General features: G+C 40.7%; 1 protein-coding gene across 1 annotated transcript; it reads left to right on the top strand.

Annotated features, from left to right (window-relative positions):
• Nucleotides 1–23,476: 23,476 nt before the first annotated feature.
• On the top strand, nt 23,477–24,981 carry LOC147460408 (uncharacterized). The gene is made up of 2 exons (XM_086511485.1): nt 23,477–23,629; nt 23,771–24,981. The coding sequence occupies exons 1-2, from the start codon at nt 23,563–23,565 to the stop codon at nt 24,832–24,834; spliced, it is 1,131 nt and encodes a 376-aa protein (XP_086367611.1). The 5' UTR covers nt 23,477–23,562; the 3' UTR covers nt 24,835–24,981.
• The last annotated feature ends 582 nt before the right edge of the window (nt 24,982–25,563 follow it).

The raw sequence follows: 25,563 nt of genomic DNA, 5'->3' as shown, positions 1-25,563 counted from the left end.
CCCGATTTTAGAGATGTGATTTCAGCCCTTGCACTAGGGAAGAAAGAGGAACCATTTACTTTACAAGATGGTTATCTTCTCTACGGCAATAGACTATGCGTTACTAGCTCACTACGTGAGAAAGTAATGTATGAATATCATGCTCCTCCTTATGCAGGCCATAGAGGGATTCAGTCTACCCTAAAGGCGATTGAAACATATTTATATTGGCCTACCATGAAAGCAAACATACAAGAGTATGTTTCTAAATGTTTGTTATGCCAAAAGACGAAGTTTGATAGAGGGAAGCAACTTGGATTGCTTCAACCCTTGCCAATCCCTAATTCACCATGGGAGAGCATATCCATGGATTTTATCTTTGGATTGCTAAGTCTATCCATGGGAATATGGAAATATGGACGATAGTAGACAGGTTCAGTAAACAAGCTCATTTTATACCTGGCAAAAAGACTATCAAAGCCCATCAAATGGCAAACCTCTACATTACACAAATCTTCAAGTACCATGGCTTGCCAATGTCCATAGTGTTGGATAGAGATCCTAGAATGACCAGTAATTTCTGGAAGGGTCTCTTTGAGAATTTAGGAACAAGGCTAAACTTCTCTTCGGCCTATTACCCGCAAACGGATGGCCAAGTTGAAATAGCTAACCTAACAATTCTCAATCTACTAAAAGCCTATGTAACGGAAGTAGATCAAAGATCCCAATGGGAGAAGTACTTAGTGGAGTATGCCTACAAGAACACTGTACATACTTCCACGGGAAAAGCACCTTTTGAGGTAATTGAGGGAAGATTAAAAAGTCTCTTGCTACTTAAAGTACACGGAAAGATCTTCGCTGCAGATGAGTATAGCCGAGACCTACAAGAATCTTTCCAAAAGATTAAGGATGTTATCTCTATCTCACAACAAAGGCAAAAGGCTGTTGCTGACAAGCACAGAAGAGCTCAACCCTTTAAAGAAAATTATTGGGTCTGTGCGCTCCTTGCCGCACTGTCGAAGCAAGGGACTTGCCGATACACCGTGTGCGAGCCGCAGACGGCTCCAAGCACACAACAAGCCTAAACTAGCAAGCTCAAGAGAGCAAAGGGTGTGTCACTCACCGCTCTACGCTCGCCTTCGTGGTGGATTCCTCGCCTCGATGAAGAAGAAGCTGCAGTCGTGCCTCGCTCAACCGCCTCGCTGCCGTCGTGCCTTCGTAATGCTCGATCGCACACACACTCTCCCTCTCTCTCTCTCTCTCTCTCTCTCTCTCTCTCTCTCTCTCTCTCTCTCTCTCTCACACACACACACACACAAGGAGGTGAAGAAGAAGAAGATGGAGATGGAGATGGAGCAAGAGCACTCTTCTATTGCACAAATGAGAGAATGAGTAAAAATTAGGTTTAGTTGGCTTTTATATGAGCTCACCCCATTCACACTTGGGCGCCCATGCTTAGCCAACTAATCCCTTGAATGTCCCAGTTAGAGTGCGCCTCTCATCGGCGATCACTCTTACCCTTTTCCTATTGGTCCGACAAGCCCGGTACCTGACTCTACCAAATACATAATACACGTCCGTCGTAGGTGATGGGGTGTCCGTGAGCCGTGAGGGTTAACAGCGTCTTACTCAAATTTTCCAAGGCTCGATTAAGGCACACCACGGGCAAGAATCCTACGGGACACCAAAAGTACTATGCTAAGTTAGCAAAAAGGTACTATGGTCCCTTCCAAATTCTTAAGCCAATCAATGAGATGGTCTATCAGCTCAAGTTTCCCATCATTGGCTCATACACAATGCTTTCCATGTGAGCCTATTAAAGCCTTACAAAGGAGAGACACCTCAAGAACCAACTATTGAAGACCCACCGGAGATCGAGGACCAAGAAGAGGTGTTGCAGCCCGAGTCCATTCTCCGACATGAAGACAAGGTACTGAGAGGCGGTAAGACTACCCGATGATATCTTATTAAGTTTAAAAATTATCCTTTTGAAGATGCTAGATGGATGCAAGGCATACAATTAAAGGATAACCTAAACCTTGTCAATGCTTACAATGCTTCCCTAGAGTAAGCAAGTGTACAAATGTTAAAAATGAACAAAGTTCTTGTCTTATAAGACTCTCTTTTTCTTTATTGTGCACAAAAATGAAGTAGTATGCATGCTTAGATCAAGTTTGCAGAGACGACGTCTCCCAAACACCAAGTAGAGCTTGTCACTCTACTATGGAAGATTGATAGGACTAATGTGTAGACATGCTTGCAGTAGCTTAGGCTCTCAAGCGCCAAATGGACTAGTCATCCATTCTAGAACGATGTCGTAGGGTAACAAAGGGATCCTCTACCCACTAGGAAAAAGGACTAATGAATATGATTTATCTTCTCTACCCCATAGTCAAGGACGACTATGATTTCAAGAGAGAGGTAATGTCATAATAATCAATATCTAATTCTCCTAAATGATTTTCTCATGTTAAACTGATCATTTAATATAAGGAAGTGCCAGGAGAGAAAAAGCTAGAATATTCGTTAAGCCAGCAGACCGGCCACAGTAGGGATCCCAAGGAGGAAAAATAGGGATCCAAAAGGGGGGCCATCTAAAAAAGATCTATGTGCAACAATGGGCTCAAAAGACCCTAAGGTTCAGCCCATTAAGACTTCCAAAATTCTAAGGTTATGTCCAAAGGTCAAACATTAGGGGAATTGGATGCTTTGAGTGTGTCCCAAAAAGTCTTTGTCAAGCCCTACATAGGAGGGGGCAAGCCCAAGAAGTAGGGGTTAAGAGAGAAACACCCACACGCACTCACAAGCTTCATTTGTACAGAAGGGGAAAGAGGGACACATGTCAGGTCCCTATGCCAAATGCCCACAAGGTGTACTCAAATCCTATTGAATGGCCATGGAGGTGGACCAATGAGAATTATCCTAGATTAAATCTAGTTTAATTAATTTAAAAACACTTAATAAAAGAACCAATAAGAATTAAGCTCTCTAGAAGACTATTGGACAGTCTCCCAAGGGGACCAATAAGCATTCAGTAACCCAATGGCTTGCCTGATTCCTATTGGTTAGGAGGCAAAGGGGTCCAATGAGAGTTTAGTTGCATTTATTAATTACCTAAAGCTCTCACAAAAGGGGAAAGGGGGACACATGTCACAAGGCTATCACTTATGCTACTTAATTTTCATTGGCTGAGGCTGGGGAGGTCCAATAGGGCTGTAGCATGAGTAATTAGCAAGGGGGTCGACCAAGAGAGAGAGAGGGGGCTGATTTTTGCAAGGCATTATCACACACACACTCACACAATCTCATGTGTGAAGCAAAGAAGACTCTCTCTCCTTCTCAAGCTTTAATGGAAAGCTTACCACCTAATCCAAGCTTGTGAGAAGGGATGCCTACACCAACAACTCTTGGCTTTGTGATGCAAATCCAACCAAGAGCCAAGGTTCAATGCATGCTCATCTCCTCTACCATGCTAATTAGTAAGCTAAGCTATGCTAACATGAGTGATTATGTGAGGAGATGTACATATTTCTTGTAAGAATACTCCTTCTTCCTCTCAATCTACTCTCATAGCCCGCTAGCTCTCACCATCTTCGAAGGTGTGTGAGGTCTTGGGTCTAAGACCGTGAGGGAATTGATGTTGTGTTTGATAACTGTTTTTCTTAGTGCATGAAGTTTCCATCTTCATTGCACTAGCTAGTATTGAAGGAACACAAAGAATTGTATTGTAAAATGTCTCTCTTGATGGGAGAAACCATATTACAAAACCTTTTGGAGGGGGGACCGGCTCCATGCAAATCCGGTCCTCAATTGTTGTCAATTGCTTAATTTCTCTCTCTTTTGAAGTATTGTTCATGCTATCTAACTAGGTGTTATGCTTTCTGTTGCTCTCTCCACCCAAGCACTCTTGTTATTCTCATTAGGAAGCTATTCTAATGAAATGCTCACTATGTTCATGCTATTTTCCACTACACACAAGTTACTAGACCATTAAATGTTACAAGGCTCATTACCTTATGTTTATGCATGCAAAAGATTGCGTCAATGACAAAATAACTAGTTATTTTTCTCAAGTTAAAGAGCTAGAATAGAAATTGAAAGATGAGGTTGATTGAAAATCGAAGTTGTCAAAAGTGGAGCAAAAATCCAAATATAGAGAGTTGAAAAAGACTTTGAAAAAAGTTGGACAATGACGGATGAGGATATATCAAGTGATGTCATTAATGTACCATCACAGTATTAAAAGTATACACTTCAAAATAAGAGCATTGCGGCTCAAAAGTCAAAGAGAGAGTTCAAGAAGGTGCCTGAGAAATCTTATCATGAACGATCAGATGCTAAGAAAATAGATTTAGCCTTTCCAGAAACATAGCTACTGACTTATCTCTTGAAGAAGAAGATGATATTATTAAGAGGTCCCTCAAAGACTATAGAGATGTATTGCATGGTCTTTCAAAGGCTTTGTTGGCGGATATGCCGCGACGGACGTCAGCACAGCGAGAACTCACCTAACAAGATTTGTCAACTAAGGAAGAAGCTCGACCCGCAGGCGCGTGGAAGCAAGCATAGGGTGTCAATCTACACTCGACTGACTCTCGACAAATTCCTACAGAGGTCTCTACCCAATGTGTAAGCTACAGCCTTCAGGAGTGCATGAGAGGAGATTTCCTACAACGCTTCCAAGAGCCAAATACCTATCAAACGTTCTCGAAACGCCACAGAACTTGAAGGAGACCCTACTAACACCAATAGGTCGCTCTCCCTAAGGTTCGTGAACCAAAATCCAAACCCTAAACACCTGGTGCAAAATCACGTAGGATGTCTGTGAAATGTCGGTTTTTCTCAAAGAATAGTTACAAAAAATAATATTCCGCCGAGCTCCATAGGGTGTGTCCAGCTGCTAACACTCCCCCCCTCCTTGTTCATGTCGTCTCCGACATGGCAGTTGAGCTGCTTCTTCAGTGTAGGCTTTCTCTCATCTTGAGAAGGGACTCATATCTCGCATGCTGAGCCAGTAGCGTCGGGCCGAATATATCTGTGCTGATTGTGAAGAAGCCAGTGTAGAAGGCTTCTTCAAAGGCCTAGAGGTGATAAGAAGGCAAAAACATAATTCTTTGATACAATGCATGTATCACCTCGTGAGAAGGCTGACCAGACAGATCGTATGCACATCTGTATGTATCTTGAAAGAAAAAGATATGGTCTATCGCCTGGCCTTGTTTAAAGGTTTCGAAGACTGCCAAAAGGGTTTTACATATCTTTCTCATCATGATGCAAGATAGGTCAGGCGAGCCAGTGATTAATTTGATGGCGCCCGTTAGGGTTTTCATCATGTATTGCTCACTTATTCTCTCACCTGCCTTCAAGCCTGGCAGCTTCAGGTAATTGAGCCAAGTGGGTTGGCCTCTCTGCAACAGCTTGTGGGCTTTCCATGTCCTCATCCTTGGTAGAGGGCAGAAACTTGGGTTATCCCTGATCACTTTAGGTGCCTCTACCAGATGGATTAAATATTGAGGATATTTTGTGAGCCATGTCTTTCTCCACCTGGGTTGAGAATCCACTATCAGCTTGACCCCTTCAGGTTTGGAGATATCTACTTTGTACAATGGCACTGTTGGCTCCTCTTTTATTTGTTTGTTGATAGTAGCAGCTTCGTACTCTAGCAGAGGATATGGGAGAGAAGGCTGTAGCCATTCATGACGAAGGTTACTGGCATCTATCTTCTGAATAGTCATCGACTTAAACACCCTCTGCTCCCACTCCAATGCTTCTCTGGAGGTGTCTTTTACTGCCACTTCTATGGCCTTCTGCAGCTTTTCTTCCACTTCTTGTGTCAGATCCTGGGGCTCTTGTGAGGGTCCCACAAGGATTTCCTCTTGCATGGTGGTGTCCACTGGATCTGACACATTCTCTATGTCAATCCCCTCCATTGTTGTTGGCCCGGTGCTAAACTGCTGCTCTTCCGTTTTCTGCTAGTCTCTCAGCTCTTCTATCTGCTTCTGAAGTGTCTTCTTTTTCGCTTCTGCTTGCTCTCCCATGTCTACTAGGAGGCCGTTTAGATTGGCATTGATTTTCTCCGCCTCCTCGAGCTTTCTCTTGATGGCTTCATTTCCTGCTTTCCATCTCTGAAAATCCTCATCCATCCTCTTCTTCATGGCTTCTAGCTCATTCTTCATGGCTTTGTTCTCTTCTTCCAGGCGGTTTTGCATGACCAGAGACCCCTCGGCCAACATCAGCCTTTGTCTTTTCTCTAATGTCAACTCCTTTTGGAGTTCCTTCATTTGTTCTTCATATAAATCAGTCTCTGAAGTCGTGTGAGTCAAGTTAGCAGATCTGACTCTGGATGGAGATGCTCGTAGCCTTTGGATGGTTTGATCTTTTACTTTCATCTGGTCTTTCAGCTTGATGACTTCATCCTGGCGCGCTTCATGCTCTATCTCGATCTTTTCCCTGGCATTTCTCAAGGTTTCCACCTCTTTGGATTCTTCAGCAAGTTGTAGAGTTAGGTTGTCCCTTTCTCTCTCTGCATCTGTCAATGACTTTCTGATTTTCTTGTATTCCTCTTCAGCTCTTTGGAGCTTGTTTTCAGCTGCTTGATTTTGTTGTTCCATCTCCTGGCATCTTTGTAATGCCGCGCCCAAACTAGCTTGCAGCTTTGTTTGTTTGTCCATATGCTCTTGGCTCTGTCTTTGTATTGAAATGACTTCAGCCTTGATCTGAACTTCATTGGCTTTGAGATTACCAATCTCACTCTCCGTGGCCATTGATCTTGCTCTGAGCTCGGTTAGCTTGTGCATCACCACATCCCAACCATTGGTTGGTGGCTGTAGGTCCACTGTATCAGTGGCCATCTCTTTCAGTTCTACTAACCGAAGGCTCTGCATCTGTTCCTTTGGCCTTGTGCTTGCCAGCTCAAATGCTACCGTAGCTGCCTCTTCTCTAGAGTAACCCACAGCTAGTACATCAAAAAATATTCTGAAATTCTTTTCTTCTGGATCTAGCTTCTCCACTTTTGGTTCAGCTTCTTCTTTCTACTCTTTCTCTTGGCTCTTTTCTTGCTTGGAATCTTCTTGTTCATCCTCCTTTTGTTGGTTTGTGGAGGGCTAAGAGGAGGTGGTGATGGTGGTGGGCTGGACTCCCTCCTTAACGGTGGAGTTGTTGGCTTCTTCTTGAAGTCCCGGTCCGCCTTGGTCTTTCTCTCTCTTTCTTGGCCTTCCTGCTCTTCTAGCAGCTGCCGTCGTACTTCGTCCACTTCTTCTTCTGTAAATGGAATATTAGGGATATTCTCTGTCGTAGCATCTAAAATCTCAAAATTTTTGATGTAGTCTTCAAACCGATCTCTGTGCACCCTTCGAGATGATCCCGACATGGCTTCAAGGGACGGCTTCCACAGCTCGCTTAAATCTCCTTTGAGTGCTCTCTCGGCTCTGAAGATTTCCATTAGTCGCTCTACCTGCGCCACTTTTTGTGATTTGGCTTCTTTGATCGACACTTGTACACTTTCCTTCTTTTTTTTCTTCGACTCCGGTGGCTCTTCTAGCACGGTTTCTAACCGGCGCTTCAAACGTGTGGCTACTCTGGGTGTCCTGGGAGGTTCTTCTTCTTTATCTTCTTTCAACTTTAGCCAATCATTCTGTGAGGGAGGTTCAGGCCAGTTTCCCTTGGCATGTAGTACTCCATAGACTACTTTTGTTATTAGCTCACCAGGTACAATGTAGGTGGGATTTTTGTTGCCCATCTTCACCAAGTTGTCATGGATGTAAGCAGCATAATTGATCACTTTTGGTTTACTCTTCTACATTGCCCAGGTGAAGGTGGTAGCAATGGCTCCAGATGGCATCCTGTACTTTTGTGGCCGCTTGTACACATGTGGAAGTATTGGTTGTAGAGCTAGCTCATGATAGCCACTTTTGGGTTTGTAATATCTTCAAATGTGTAGTTGTTCTTCTTTTCTGAGAAGACTTTGACTTCATCTCTCCTCTTTGTCACACTATCTCCCTTGTTGGAGATGTCTAGTACAGCTGCCACCACCCTCTCTGTGATGACAATCATGGTATCTGGCTTGCCCTGCAGATTAGTGACTCTGGCCACTCCATCTTCTTTGATAGTGGTTACAAATTCCCACACTCTTTTTATGTCAATCCCCGCTGGCAAAGCTTCAAAGTAGTTATGGAGGTCCAGCTTCTTCAGGTAATCTCCCATTTTGCTTCTAACAAATTCATTGAGCTCTCGTGGTATCATGGGTAGCTCTACTGCATTTCCTTCGGGATCTTTGAACACGCCTTGGTACATCTTCAAATCATTGGACTCTAGCAAATCATCATGAATCCATGTGCTGGTTGGCTTCATGGTTCCTTCTAGGATCACAAATGGCTCTACTTCTTCCAAGTAGTCTTTTATAGTCATCCTCTTCTTCTTTGCAGGTGATTTTGCGGCTACCATGGATCTTGTTGCACTCAATAGTCCGAAGTTAGCGTTTTTTCCATATCAGCTGATAAACTGAGTTTTAACTATCCAAATGACTTGAAAATCGAAAATAAAACTTAAAAGGAACTAGGGAAACTCTCCATTTGCCCGCAGCAGCTTTCTGGCCAAAAATGATCATTTAGACATCCTACGCGTAGGATGTTTATCTTGCCTGTTTTTTGTGAAACTTGGTATGCTGGTGGCCCTTGACCTGTGCAACATGGCTATGTGATTGGAATTGGATTTTGACATCAAAAAGTGCATTTTTGGGCAGATTCAGGCTTTAGGCTCACAAATTGGGTAGGATGTCCTCAACAGGTGGCAAAAGATATTCAGATGGGTTGAAAGTTGATATACAGGCTCCTTGCACCATGTTAATGGCCCCTATGAAGTCAGTTCTTGCACAGTAGGTCAAAATCATGTTGGAGACATCCTACGCGTAGGATGTCTATTTCATCAAAATGACTTGGAGTTGGTTGTGTGGGTAGCTCTTGGCATGTGGAACATGGCCCTGCTCTTGGATTTTGATTTGGACAAGAATTGTTGTTGGTAAGAGCATGTGTAGTGTTTTTAGGTTCAAAAAGTGCATCTTGGAGGTGTTGGGGGTCAAATGTGATGAGAATGGCTTGAAACTTGATATATGAGCTTAGGAAGGTGTTATAAGGAGATCTGGAACTGAAAAATGCAAGCTGGGGGGAAAAAATGTCATTTAGACATCATATGCGTAGGACGTCTATTTCATCATTTTTCACATATGACCACACAGATAGCTTGGCAATGTGCTCATGAGTATATTGTGCAAGTTTCATGTGATTTGGACTAGTTTTGGTAGGTCTATGGCCCATTATTGCCTCTATGCTCTGACTTTGCGTTTTTTTATGTGTATGAGGTCAATTTTTGTCCAAATGTGATGAAACTTGGTGGCTAGAATGTACAGGCTATTCAGAAGCTGTATGTGATAAGAGATGTTGAGTTTGGTGCCCAGATTTGGCCTTGAGACATCCTACGCGTAGGATGTCTCCTGATGAAATTTTTATGGTGAGTGTTATTGGTGCCTGCCCTGAGCCCCCCTGAGTCCCTTTTAAGCATTATTTCAACAAAAAAGTCAAATTGATAGAAAGAAACTCCCTGTGGGGATTTCAAAGCCTCCGAGCCATTTTCTGAATTTTGGAGTGCTTTTCGGCGACGATGAAATTTCTTGATGTTGGTCTCTATAGCTTCACGGTCCCTTGGGATACCTTGCCATATGGTTTTTGTCGACTTTGGCTTCACCGAAGCTCCATTTGGCAATTTGTCGCTTTGGGAGCGCCCGTGGTTGTGTTTACATGTCATCGATGACTTGTGGTGGTCTACCACCATAGGAATTGGTTGTTGATGGTTTAGGAAAGCCGCTCGTGAAGTTTGGTGGCAAACAGACATGCGGTTTGGCCGCAAGAGCTATTTGACGCTTTGCGTGTCTGATGCCGTTTCTAAAGTTTAGTGCCGCTTCGGGTCACCTTATGGCCATGTGGGCTATATAGACTTGTAGAGCATGTTGAGATGCTCCTACCCATGAGTTTTGGTAGCATTTGGGCGCCTTTCTGCCGATTTACCATTTGGTGGCCTCTTGCAGGGCTCTAGAAGTTAGGGTTTTTCCCGATGGTTTTCTACCGCCTTTGGGCATTCAAAAGTGGTCTCCTATGCTAAGGTAAGCCGCCGATGAAGTCTCGTTGCTTTTGGGTTAGCCGTTAGGTGGTCACTTCTACCTATAGGTCTCTACTGCTCTCTTGAACCCTACGCTAGTTTTCACGACAAAACAACCAACATGCGCGAAAAGCTCAAGATGGTGAGCCTACCTCTCATGTCTGGAGCCTGTCGGGTAGTCGTGCGCGTCGTAGAAGCTACTGAAAGTCCCGTTCGCTCTAGGTGGGAGGGGGCTGATTTTTCAAAGGCATTATTCACTTACACACACACACACACACACACACACACACACACACACACACACACACAATCTATGTGTGAAGCAAGAAGACTCTCTCTCTCTCTCTCCTTCTCAAGCTTTAATGGAAAGCTTACCACCTACTCCAAGCTTGTGAGAAGGGAGGCCTACACCAACAACTCTTGGCTTTGTGATGCAAATCCAACCAAGATCCAAGCTTCAATGCATGCTCATCTCCTCTACCATGCTAATTACTAAGCTAAGCTATGCTAATATGAGTAATTATGTGAGGAGATGTACATCTTTCTCGTAAGAATACTCCTTCTTCCTCTCAATCTACTCTCATACCCCGCTAGCTCTCACCATCTTTGAAGGTGTGTGAGGTCTTGGGTCTGAGACCATGAGGGAATTGATATTGTGTTTAATAAGTGTTGTGCCTAGTGCTTGAAGTTTCCATCTTCATAGTACTAGCTAGTATTGAAGGAACACAAAGAATTGTATTGTAAAATGTCTCTCTTGATGGGAGAAACCATAATACAAAGCCTTCTGGAGGGGGGACCGGCTCAAGGCAAATCCGGCCCTCAACTATTGTCAATTGCTTAGATTCTCTCTCTTTTGAAGTATTGTTCATGCTATCTAACTAGGTGTTATACTTTTTGTTGCTCTCTCCATCCAAGCACTCTTGTTATTCTCATTAGGAATCTATTCTAATGAAATGCTCACTATGTTCATGCTATTTTTCGCTACACACCAGTTACTAGGCCATAAATGTTACAAAACAAATGAAGTGGATACAACACTTTTTGTATAATGAGCTCAAAACCATGGCAATACTAAACACTGCGACAAGCATTATTATAGCCACCAAAATCACATTAGAATCTAGGTATAGACCTACAATAAGACAATCAAGTAGGAAGCTGCAGTGATAGATGGTCACATTGAACGACGGATGGGATTATTGGAAAATGTGATAGTTAGCTCTTGTGGATTGATTATCAACCTACCTTTTCCATTGTAGATTTTGGAAATAAATTGAACTATGAAATCATTTTGGGATAACCATGTATGAGGCAAGTTATTGCGAGGATAAACTTGAAAAATCATTCTTACAAGGATGTCTTGAAAACACCAACATAAGAATTTTATTCCAAAACCTCAACAAAAACTAAATTTCCATCGTGGATAAATATGGACACTCCTATTTGGATGTGTGTCACTTTAGAGAATGGGAGTTTAAAGCAGGAAGATTGCACCTTATACAGAGATGTCAAGTATCTGGATAATGGCCACTACTTCTTTACGTAGCCCTAAAGATTAGCCCAAGTTCCAAAAGGAAAAAATGAAGCATCGTCACAAGATAAGAGTTTTCAAATTTGGTGACAAGGACGTCAAATTTGACAATTACACAGGATGGAGAGATATCTCCAAGGCACTATCTTTTATTAGATAGTTTGAAGTTGCTTTTGCAAATGAAACTTCACTAAAAAATCCAAGTTGCATCATGTTGCGATGTATCTCAAGGAGACACCAAGAAAGTAGCGGTTGGCAATCACTTAATCACAAAAACTCTTTGCTACTAAACAAAAGATCTAGCAAGTCCTTGACTCTTGAACTCTATCAAGTGATAAAACCCTATTTTGCCACTATGTTGCTAGTGAAAATGGAATTGCTATTAATGGTTGGATAAATGCAAATACAGTTACAAGGTCACTTGACCATCATAAGATTAAATCCCTAGCAATGGTACCAATGTTAGCAGATCATCATGGAAAACTTCTATAACATAGCTATTTGGTACTAACACACTCAATGTCAATACTCAGAGAAAAGACCTTGATGGGGCACGAAGACGCCTTAGGTGTTTGAAAATGACCTAAATGGGACACACAGATGTGTTGGGTTATCAATCATAAAGGAGTAAACCTATGTTAGAAGATGCATGAAACACAATCACAAGCCAACAATCAACAATCATTTGTGAGGCATACAATCAATCCTAACACTAACTAAGCACTCAACGTTTTCTCAGCTATATGATCTTGGAATGAAAACACACTCAATGTCAATACTCAGAGAAGAGACCTTGATGGGGCACAGAGATGCGTTGGGTGTTTGAAAATGACCTAGATGGGGTACACAGATGTGTTGGGTTATCAATCATAAAGGAGTAAACCTATGTTAGAAGATGCATAGAAGCACAATCACAAGCCAACAATCAACAATCATTTGTGAGGCATACAATCAATCCTAACACTAACTAAGTACTCAATTTTTTCTCAGCTATATGATCATGGAATGCTAGAAAATCAAGGAGATGATAGGCTAGGGCTATCAAAACCGGTCTAAACCTAAAACCTAGTTTAAACGTACCACTAATCATGAACTATCATTCCACAGGTCATCAAAACATAAACAACAGCTTTCCCTAAGGCTTATTATCATCCTCCTATCCAAAGATTAGCCTTTAAATTTGAATATCTTCACTTAAGCAATTATCAAGGCTCATATAGCATTGACATGAGTGACCCTTTATGAAACTGATTGTGAACACATTGGGGGGGGGGGGGGGGGGGGGGGGGGGGAGAGAGAGAGAGAGAGAGAGAGAGAGAGAGAGAGAGAGAGAGAGAGGACATAATGTACTTAACAAAATTTGATTTATATTAACATATTGAGATATACCGATTACAAAATAGCTCTTTTGCTAAGTTTCATCATACATAAGATTATCCAAAAATCCTCTTTTTTATAAAAATATCTTTTATACCTAGGTCTTCTCAAATGTGACCTTTTGGGTCAGTTTGTCCTCTTGTCCTATCTTGACAAAACCGCAAGGCTACGTTACATAGACTTCCTCAAAAATTTCACCATTCAAGAAAGCATTAACAATATTGGATTGATGTACATCCTAACCAAAACGAGCTGCCAATGCACATAGAAAACGGACAGTAGTCATACGACAAGTGGGAGAAAAAGTTTCTTCATGATCTATGCCTTTCTGCTGCACACAGCCTTTTGAAACAAGTCGAGCCTTATGGTGATCAAGCTCACCATCCGGCTTGCGTTTTAACTTATAAACCCACTTTGTACCGTGGCCTTTTTTCAAGGAGGCAAATCCCATAAATTCCATGTGTCATTTTCTATAAGTGCATCATATTTTGATCACATAGCAACCATCCAATTTTTTGAATTATGTGCTTCATCAAAAGATAGAGGTTCCTCTATATCACATAAGCTAGATACAGCCAAAGCATAACAATATGATGCATAAGAGGCATGGCAAGAATCTGAACGAGTATGACTAGAGAAAGGTGCATCCAATTTACTGTCATGCAAAGTGTGCACCAGCCATTTTGGCATGTACCTCTAGCCTGCTCATTTTCAGCCCTTTCCTCATTAAGTACATCATGTACATCTGCATCAGTAATAGGCTGATCTATAACATTTTTAGAAATTCCCATAGGCTGCACATTTGCCTCATTTGAATTTACATTCGAACTTCCACCACTGAAAAGAGGTCATAAATTTTCATAAATGTCCTGTGAGCTTACATTACTATCTCTAGTACATGACAGCAAAGGCTGAATAGAATCTTCCACAAACACAAGATCACGTGAGACCAAAATACACTTTGTTTACGAATGGTACAACCAATAACCTTTTCTTTCAGCACTATAACCAACAAAAATACATTTGACAGCCTTATCATCCAATTTTTTGTGCTGCACTTATGGCACTACACCACATGCCAAATAGCATTTCTTTCTCACACACAAGAAAAACAAGCCATTAGAAAGCAAGGGAAAAAATACCTAGTGCTTGTAAATCAACTCTGTGAAAATTGAAATTCCACACCACTCTTCACATGTTGACTTTATCTTATAGTTTAAGAACTGTTTTATGCATGAAGACCATAAATTGACATTATTCTGGGTAGTGAACCTCCTTGTAGAGCACCTTATCACGTAAACCCAACTGCACAGAGGGAGATAAGAAACCAAATCACCGACTCACTTGACCAAGGACTTATCATACCTAGTAGTTAACCATACAAAGCTTCAATATTTCTTTTTAAGAAGAAAAATTGAACCTTTTATATGTGTATCGATAATATGTCTTTAAACAAGATCATCATTAAGAATAGGTTTAGAGTCTATGTTTTGCTAGACAAAGTGAAAGGGACAAAGTATTTCAACAAAATTGACCTTAAATATGGGTACCATCAAGTCAAAATGTTTGAGGAAGACGTTTACAAAACTGCATTTAGGACACAAACTGGGCACTACAAATGTGCTTTGTGCGAGCATGAAAAACTGACTTCCTCGCAATTGTTAGTGTAGATGATGTTGGCAATGTCCTTTCCAGCATCCAATCAGCCACAATAGGTTGCTTCTTGCTCAACCATGATATGCATGAACTGCCGAGCATGAAACAAAAAACACTTGTGGATACTCGCATGTCAAATCAACTAGCTCAATTTGAGTCCAAAAAGCATGTACATTTGGCGGCAAGGATCATTCCTTGGGATAAAACAAGCCAAGATGTAAAGTGCCACTCAAGGAGCAAAAAATCCACTTGATAGCTTGACAATGCTTAGATCTTGGGCTATGCATAGACCCGCGGACCTGTGAGACTAAAAACTGAATATTGGGCCTCATAGTGCATACAAAATAAGGCATCCAACAATAGTAGGATAAAGAGCGACATTGGCATGATTACCAACATCATGAAGAGTCAATTTCAAACCTATTTCCATGGGAGTAGCAATAGGTTTGTAGTCCTCAAGTCTAAACTTACATAGTATTGAGCTTGTTTGCCACAAGGCAATACCACCATCACATATGCCCAAGTAATGATGCAAAACCCAAGTCTTTTATCTTGAAAGTAGCTTTCAAATCAGCCTTAAATTCATAAATATGTGTCTCATTCGGGCCAGTAATCAGCAAATCATCTACATATATATAGAACAATGATGAGAAATACATCAACCTCACACTTGACATACAAAGTGCTTTCAGTTGGAATGTTATGAAAGCCTTGTTTAACCAAATGAGTTTCAGATTTTTCATACCAAGCACAAGGAGACTGCTTCAACCCATACAAAGTTTTCTAATATTTGCAGACTTTATCTTCTTGTTCTTTCTTGACAAAACCACGAGGCTACGTTACATAAACTTCCTCAAATATATCACCATTCAAGAAAGCAGAACAATGTATGATTGATGTACATCCCATCCAAAGTGAGATGCCAATGAACATAGGAAACAAATAGTAGTCATAAGACAAGTGGGAGAAAAAGTCTCTTCATAATCAATGCCTTTCTACTATGCATAACATTTTGCAACAAGTCAAGCCTTGTAGTGATCAATCTCACCATCCGGATTATGTTTCAACTTGTAAACCCACTTCGTACCAATGGGCTTTTTTCCAGGAGGCAAATCACATAAATTCCATGTGTCATCTTCTATAAATGCATTATATTTTGATTGCATGGTAGCCGTTCAATTTTTTGAATTTTGTGCTTCATCAAAAGATAAAGGCTCCTCCACATCACATAAACTAGAAATAACCACAGTATAACAATCTGACGCATAAGATGCATGGAGAGAATCTGAACGAGTACGACCAGACACAGGTGCATCAAATTTATTGTCACGCATAGTATGCACCAGCCATTTTGGCATACCTCTAGGCTCCTCATTCTCAGCCCTTTCTACAACACGTACATCATGTACATTTGCATCAGTAATAAGTTGATTTGTAACATTTTCACAAACCCCCGTAGGCTGTACATTTGCCTCATTGGAATTTACAATCAATTTTCCACCATTAAAAAGAGGCAACAAAGTGTCATAAATATCCTATGAGCTTACATTACTATCTCTTGTATATGATAACAAGGTCGAACAGAATCTTCCACAAACACAACATCTCATGGAATCTTGCAGATGGTATAAACTGTAACCTTTGTTTTCAATATTGTAACAAAAAAAAAAGCATTTAACAGCCTTATCAACCAATTTTTTGCACTATTTTTGTGGCACCATAGCATACGCTAAACAACCAAAAACGTGCATGTGATCAATAGATGGCTTCTTATCATGCCATGCTTCATAAGGATTCATAGACGGCAAATCTTTCATAGGACATCTATTGAGTACATAAGTAGCACACATGCTAGACTCAACCAAAATGAATGTGGCAAAGCTTGACTCTTGACCATACATATTGCCATCTCCGTAAGAGAGTTGTTTTTTCTTTCAGCAGTACCATTTTGTTGTGGTGTATATGGGACTGTACATTGGTGTTTTATCCCATGATTGGCCAAAAATACATTAAACTCATGAGACGTATACTCCCCCCCTCTATCTAAACGGAGGGTATCCATACTACATTTAGAGACATTTTCAGCCATAGCCAGAAATTTCTTGAAGCACATGAACACTTTAGACTTAGCTTTAAGCGGACACACCCATGCATGCCTGGAGTAATCATCAACAAAAGTCACGAAGTATAGGAAAATACCTAAGGACGGAGTTTGCATAGGCCCACAAACATCACTGTGCACAAGTTGCAATCTGCATGCAGCCCTTACGGAACCATCCTTTGGAAACTTCGAACACTGCATCTTACCCAAAAGACAATCTCCACAAACATGCTTCAAAGGTGCTTCAAGAGGCGGAAAAGAAGCAACCACATCATATTTTTGCAAATGCAACAAATTGGAAAAATTCAGATGCCCATACCGTGCATGCCAAAGTTTTGCATTTGAAATAGCCTTTAAATCTACAATTGCATTTGCAGAATTTTGTCCACACTTGTCATACAAAGTGAGCCTATATAGCCCACAACACAAAATACCAAATGCAACAATTTCATCACCAAAACTGAGATCATGAACTGTACATCTGTCATCCACAAATTTCATAAAAAATATTTTCACGAAGGCCCTTGGAATGCAAAATATGCAGCAATTTTGAGCGATGCTTGGCTATGGGAGATGGTATTGAGCTTGAGGAGGAGTGTGTGAGATGTCAAGCTCAACATGTACTACTCGTGGATGACTATCATGGACAATCATCGTCACTGGCATGCCTTGTTGGATACTCATATCTTTGCAACTCGACTACACTGACTGGGTCTACCTACCGGAGTGATGGCATACTTATCCATTCAGCTAGTTCACTAGTGGTTCACACTAGACCATTGTACTAGTTTCCCTAAATTTTGTATTTTTCCCACTCTACATCTACATCAGCATCACAATCTTCTTTCACATAAGATTCTAAAATAGCTACACTTGTAGTGGAACCAACCTCTTTCTTCTTGGCCTATTTTGCCTTCAATTTAGGACATTGCTTTATCAAGTGATCATTAGCCTTGCAATAATGGCAACGCATCTTCCCTTTGCCTTTTTCACTAGAATTCCCAAACAAGGTGCTACCAACATAAGCAATAGGAACATGTTATTTTTCACTTGTTGAAGAACCATGAGAAGTGGCTACATTGTTGTTACCACCTTTACTTTGAGCAACAACAAAGGCTTGTTCAACTACACGTTGTTTAGCCCTGTTATTTCTTGAAAGTGACTCATGTAATAGCAATGTGCATAATGCATCAAACTTGACAACATCGGGATTTCCTTGGGCCATAAGTCTCCAAGTACTAGCAAACGTTTGGTAAGAATCTGGCAATGCAAGTGAACTGTCAAACATGACTTTGCTTGCAAAAATAAGTTTCTCATTAATATCCTTGATACCACCAAGGAAAGTGTCCATGTCATCTTACTCATGCATAATCTTTGATTACAACTCTTTATGAAGCAATGCAATTTTAGCCTCATGGCATCTTGCATAAACACCAGCCAAAATATCCCAAGCTTGTTTTGTTGATTTAGCTCAGCAAATTTGAGGAGTAATAGTGCACTTCACAGATAATGCAATTAATGCATGAGCCTGTGCATCTCTAACATCCCCAACGAGACTACTCAACCGTAGGCAAAACAACTCTAGCAACGATAGTCCTACCACAAACCCTACAATTGTCATGCCAAGGGTAGGACTAGGAGGGCACGGTCCTTGTAAAGTTACGGACACACTTGCAGTATAGAGGTCTATATATAGCTAAGAGCCAGAGGGCTATGGGCCTATATAGGATGGTTGGGTGGTTATACGCAAGTCTGTCTCCCCTCTATCTTACATTGGTATCAAAGCTCAGGGGAAGCTTACAGATACAAGAGATAATGTGGGAGAGGAGGAGAGCAAGACCAAAATCATACACTCGAAAATGACCCAAAAACTAGGTTATAGACCACTTATGTGGGTTGTCCTGTCCACATATGGACGTCCACACCAAACATGTTCTCTCTCTCTCTCTCTCTCTCTCTCTCTCTCTCTCTCTCTCTCTCTCTCTCTCTCTCTCTCTGTGTGTGTGTGTGTGTGTGTGTGTGTGTGTGTGTGTGTGTGTGTGTGTGTGTGTGTGTGTGTGTGTGTGTGTGTGTGTGTACTAAATCTGGTGTGTGCCTATCATCAACAATCATCCAATGACTATACATGTGGGATTGACAAGCCCGGCCCATAACTCAATACAAATAGTAGTAATAAGAATGACGCTCAAAGTTAACAAGCTTATTCACTATCAAAAATTATATGTAAAAAGGTCCTTTGGGCTTACCTTGGTTTTTATCCTTTGGTGCCTCCTCCATAACCACTTAATTTGGAGTGGGAATTGGCTTGGAAGTAGGTTCCTTCTCCTTTTTCTTATTAGACCTTGTAGCTCTCTTTGACAATCTTGCATTATCTTCATTTCCTTTATGCTTCTCTTCCACTATAGCTTTATCGACCTAAGATTTAGCAATAAATTCATATACCAAAAGAGAATCCATTGGGTCCAATTAGCCTACAATTTTTTTTGATACAATTCCAACTTGACATAGCTTCTTGTGAGCCACCTTACTTGATTCAGTTGTCTTTAAAGTGTAAGACCATAGATTGTTTTTAGCTCTAACAATTTCATCATCCTCCTTAATTGATTTGATCGTCTTTAATGCATAAGGCCATATATTTTCTTTAGGTCTAGAGATTTCATCATCCTCCTTACCATACACCTGCAATTGATAAGTTGCCTTTTCAACAAGAGCAACATTAAGCTGCATCTCTTCCACAAGTTTCTTCATACAACCTCTTCCTTAATTAAAGTGAATAGGCTCTCCAACTTCACTTAGATAGATCATCCTAACCTTCTAGAAAACCAAATTCATTAAATTCTTCACAATCTTTATGTTCATGATGCAAACTATCGCACCACATATATATGTTGTCCCCATCCACATGACTTTGGACTCTAATGCAGAAACCTTTTCACTTAAACCTTCAAGTTTTAAAGCTTTCAAATTCAAATGTAATTCTTGTATATCTTTTACCAACTTGTCCAAGATGGGCTTCTCTAGCTTGCGCTTTTTTGGGTTGACTTCTTTGTTTTTCTTCTACACTCTCCATAAAACTCTGCTTGGTCACTCTCTAAGAACCTTCAAGAAAGTATTCGTCTTAAAATCTTGCTAGTTAGCACCACGTGCAAGCCGAATCTCTCCAATTCAGGTCCTGAGTTCCAACATTATAATAAAATGAAACCCTTCAATTGCATCATGGTTTTCAATTGCGTTATCCTCCATAGATTTATCACGGCCTTCCAAAATCTCCAAGCTATCAGTTACCACCTACCTAGCATTCAGATTCATTTGGTCGGATGGTACTGATGTTGGGGATTGCAGGACTACGTCCTGCAATGCAGACATCTTTACAATCACAAATTCTTGCCCTGGCTTGCTTCACATTGAGATGTTGAAGATTAAGCGATTAGGGAGACGACCTAGGACAACAATGAGTCTACACAAATAATGCATACACTTTGAGCAAGCATGGATTGCATCTCTTTTCATTTTCAATCGTGGAAGCAAAACAACTCGGCAACGATTTTCAAGACAAGAAGTAGTCATTACCTTATCTTCAAACCTTAAAAACCCAATCATAGCATACAGTGCTTTTTTAAAGCATCTCTTTTCACTTTTTTCCATCATGGAAGCAAAAGAAACTCGACAATGATTTTGAAGAAAAGATTCACCACCATATGAAGTCATCATTATCTTTTTTTCAAACCTTAAAATCCCAATCATAACATATAGTGTTTTTTTAAGCATGAAGTATTTAAATGTTACTTATTTTTAGCAAAACGATAAGTTGTTGACCTCCAAGACCTTTGCCCTTTTAGGAAAGCCAAAGAGAGAATATCAACAAATTTGCATTTTTGAAGATTTGACACGATTTACCAAAGATAGCTTCCATAACCATCAAATTCTTATTACCTTAAGTACTAAATTGGTAGAATACGTATATAAGTAGCATAAAAAAATTGAAAAGTTACATGCCAAAAACATGTTTTATGTTGCCATCAATCATGTTCAAAAAAGTTACATAATGGACCCACATCATGTCACATATTTAATTATTGTCATTCTTTTTTTAAAAAAATTGCATTAAAATTGAACAAGTGAAGGGTCACAATGGCTTTCTAAAACAATAAAAAGTGAATAAATCATTAGATTGAGTTTAACTGGAATCGATGTATAGGAAAGGATTGCCTGAGCTTAACCTTGAGGCAGTTGAAAATCAAGATTAGCCAATTGTAAACCATGGTAAAGGAAAAAAAAATGGTGAAATATGTGAGAAAATAGTTCAAAAATCCAACAAATTTCAAAAATTTTGCTAGTATTTTCCGTTGGCTTCTTTGCAAGGAGGAAACTCGATTGATGGTTGCATAATAAAAGAGACTTTTTTGAACATCGATTGAAATTAATCTATAATATGTAGGAAAAGTCAAACCATGTGAGGCTGTGAAATGAAACGTGAAATAAAAAGAACTCATTGATATATATATATATATATATATATATATATATATATATATATATATATATATATATATATATATATATATATATATATAGATATACACACACACACACACACACATATCTACATACATATATGTGTGTATATATGTATGCATGTATCTATAAAATTTATTAGGAATTTGCAAAGTGAAGCTTCACTTTAGAATTTTAAAACAATAGAATGCAAGAAAAGTCAACATATGTCGAGATGTGAAATGAAAGATGAAATAAAAATATCTATTTATAATTTAAAATCAAAATAACATTTAAGATAAGTCTCAACATCACTCAAAACATGGAAAGTATGCCTAACTCAACACTCCTCTAGAGCTTCTTTTAGAAAGGCAAAAAAAAAAAGTGGAACATAGACGTAACACTCCTCTAAGGCTTCTTTTAGAAAGCCAAAACAATGTGGAGCATAGACATAAGCACTTAACCTGGACTATTACACACAACTTGTTTGTTTTTAGAAGCGGACAAGTCCATAGAGGAGTGGTGGAACAAACGTATAGACCTCGTTTGCACCTCTTAGCAGTCAAGTGTCACCATCACATCAACTTTGGTTGTTGACATATGAAGGCATTTCAAATGAAACTCATATGGTATACCATATGATTTTAACAGTGAATTGTTCACATCATGGCTCATGGCTTCTCTCTCTCTCTCTCTCTCTCTCTCTCTCTCTCTCTCTCTCTCTCTCTCTCTAACCAATCGACAAGTTGCAAGTGATTGCTCATATCTCTGTACGTGCTTATGTGGGTCTGCATAAGCCCTTTCACTTATTTTTGTTGTTTTTACAAATGTACATGGGGTCTCATTAGTTTTTCCTATTTGTTTTTGTATTAATACAACTATATTTTGTGTGTAGTTATTTCCTTATTTATGTGTTTTTATACAGCTATATTTTGTGTGTAGTTATTTTCTTATTTATGTGTGCATGTTAATGTGTAAACATAGCAATAGCCAACACATACACACATTGGACTTAAAACATGCACACAACACATGATGAAGAGAAGAAGAAGTTGTAACATCATGGAAGAAATCCCAAGAACACGGACAGATCTATTAGACAAGCTTGAAGTTAGAGAGAGAAGAAGAAGAGAATTTTGACGTCGTAGGAAGCGATCCCAAGAGACCTCAAAGATCTATCCGACGAGAGTTGAACTCAAGACCTGTTAATCAAGAGGGAAATGGCATAACCAATCTACCACACTTGAGAGAGAGAGAGAGAGAGAGAGAGAGAGAGAGAGAGAGAGAGTTGTCCCATAACACTTTTGTAGGGTACTGGTTGAAAAAACGTGCAAACCTCTTTGCACCTTTGACCTCAGAATATGTACATTCATCGTAGGAAAAGATGAAGCTTTGGTGGTAGCCAAGCTGTTTTCTATCTTTATATGGTCTATTCTCTCTCTCTCTCTCTCTCTCTCTCTCTCTCTCTCTCACACACACACACACACACACACACACACACACCATGAAATGTTACCTTCTTGAGGCCATCGTGAATTTTTCACCTTGTTTTTCAAATTAAAGGATGTGTTTTGATGAAACCTCAATTGTTTTTTGGAGCGGGTAGCTTCATAAGACTCTGTGTTCAAAAATGAAAGATTATAATTTTTTGAGATACTTTGAATAACATATTGTAAGCTTGCAAAAAGATATCATGTGATATTTTCTAGATATCACATAATATTCTATAGAAAATTAAAAACCAAAGAACACTGAAGTATCCTTTTTGAGAGCAAACTAGTGCAAACATGCTAGGTCTTCTATTACAGATTCATATAGCAAGCTTAGTGTGAAAATGTTTGGTTCTACCTTGATCAAAGCATTGCACTGTCTTAGAGGGCTTTCTTGTAGAGGTACTTTTTAGCCGCACTTTAACTTTGGACGCTCAACCCATAGACCAATGAACCCAACGCTGAGAAAACCCCGGTATAAGTATCAATCTCCAAACTAGAGGGTGGTTGAACCATTGTCCAAAAGTGCAAAGCCCCTTTGGACCTTTATTGGCTGCAATTGGAACAATGACCTTTTCAACTGGACAGTGGTTAGGTATAGTAGCTTGTGTATGGAGTTGTAAAACTTTCATTAGCTGACCACCTCGTTTTAGATTCGAGAACTTGGGATTATAAATTGTAATACTCTACCTACCAATATTTATATAGGCAAGCTGTCACAAGTAGCCTAAAAAGAACAATACGCAAGGAGGTGGCCATGTTTTTGTTGTTGGGTTCAGAATCGAATGCGCGATGCCCGATCTCTCGTGATGATGACTGTACAAAAACTTGCGAGGTGCTTTGGTTTGCCAGGTAGGCGAAAACGAAGCTCCATTGCTCTGCATCTGCAATGTGCATGCGAGCGAGAGAGAGAGAGAGAGAGAGAGAGAGAGTCTTGTAGTGTGAGAGTGGGCGTGTTGTCTATTGTGTGAGATCTGATGTTATAAATCACAGACTCGAAAGCGAAAATGGGTGCGGGTGCTTGCGACGTCGTCGTGACCCGGCCAGCCTTGGGAGGAAGGCACGTACTGGGGCATCCGTCATATTCAAGATCTGTGAAATGTCTCTGTCTACGAATTGCACGTCTTAGCGAGCCAATTAAGTGTCGTGTGTCCCCCTCCCCTTCATACCCTCTACCGTTTTATTGTTTGCCCTCACCCTCTCCACGTCTGCTCTACCCCAGGCAGGTTTTCTCCTCCTCCTCCTCCTCCTCCTCCTCCACAGCCATGTCTCGTCACCCCTCCTCCCTCAAGGCCCGGCTCGCCCAAGGACATCGCCTCTACGGTGCCTCTTTCTGCAGCTTCTCGCCCCCCTTAGCAGAGATCATGGGTTATTGTGGCTTTGACTATGTTGTGGTAGATATGGAGCATGGTCCGGGAAGCCCTCTTGATGCAGTCCCTTGCTTGCAGGCCCTGAAAGCAGCAGGGGCCTTCTCTGTGATTCGAATTCCTGTAAATGACCCAACATGGGCCAAGAAAGCTCTGGACCTTGGGCCCGATGGTATCATGATTCCCATGGTGCAGACTGCTGAAGAAGCTGCTATGGCTGTGGCAGCATGTCGGTACCCTCCCAAAGGTATACGGGGAGCGGCATGCGGCATTATTCGTGCATCTCGGTATGGCCTTGACATAGACTACCCTCAAAAAGTTGAGGATAATCTGCTCATCATGCTTCAAATTGAGTCTGAGAAAGGTGTAGAAAATGTGGCGGCAATTGCAGCAGTAGATGGTGTTGATTGCATCATGATGGGTGCCCGTGACCTTAGCTTTAGCATGGGCCTTTGTGACAACCCTGCAAAGGAGCATGAGGTGGACAAGCTTCTACATCAAGCGGAGGCTGCTGTGCTTGCGGTGCACAAGGGCACACGTGTCTATCTGGCAGGTGTAACTAGGGAAAGCGACCCTCCTCCTTCCATGTATGACAGAGGGTATCAGATGGTGGGGGGTGTCGGAGATCTCTCTTTATTTCGAGGAGCGGCATTGGCTAATGTCAAGAAGTTCAAGCCAGGACCCAGTTGAGCCATTTTGGGATGGTTGTCATTTTACTTGTGACATTAGTCACATGGGCTACCTCATGCAAATGCAAAGCTGTAGAGCTTGGCCAGTTCATAATTTTTACTTCCATGCAGAAGTGTACTATTAATAGAAGAAAAGGATGTTTTTCAAGGTGAGGTTTCTTTACGAGAATTCTTGAGATCATACTTGTCTTGTTTGTTTGATCAACTTGAAATGCTGTTCTTCTGGAGGGGATTTTGCAAGTCAGTTCTACAGGCCACTCACAAGTAGCCTTCCACGCTTGATTACTGTATTCGTTTATGTTTCAAAGTAATGTCGCATATGCACTCATTGCTTGGGATCAATGTCAACCAACAATACAATACATGTCTTTTCGGCCTGCATAACGCCTTAGCAAAGGAGTCAATTCTGAATCCTTGGCAGAGCTCCCCCCCTATTGTTTTTCCTCCAAAAATGCTATCTTTGATCGTTGCATGAATGTTGCCGATTTATGCCTCATGGCAGGGAACCCAAGAAATGGGGTTAGAGTAGGTGGCTTTTTAAATAGTCATTGGGCGAGACATACATAACGGGCTGAAGCATCCTAGATACCATTTACAAAGAACTCCATGGAGGGGGAGGGCATTTCCAACAAAACAAAGTCAACATCCGAGTGGGGGCAATGGAGTTCCATCTACGTGGATTGGGAATTGCGTTCCATCTGGATATTCTTCAGAAAACCTTGCCCTTCAT

This window comes from Adiantum capillus-veneris, chromosome 4, assembly GCF_014529385.1.
Source record: "Adiantum capillus-veneris isolate H3 chromosome 4, ASM1452938v2, whole genome shotgun sequence".
In the NCBI taxonomy this organism is placed as follows: domain Eukaryota; kingdom Viridiplantae; phylum Streptophyta; class Polypodiopsida; order Polypodiales; family Pteridaceae; genus Adiantum; species Adiantum capillus-veneris.
This window is presented reverse-complemented; position numbering and strand designations above follow the sequence as displayed.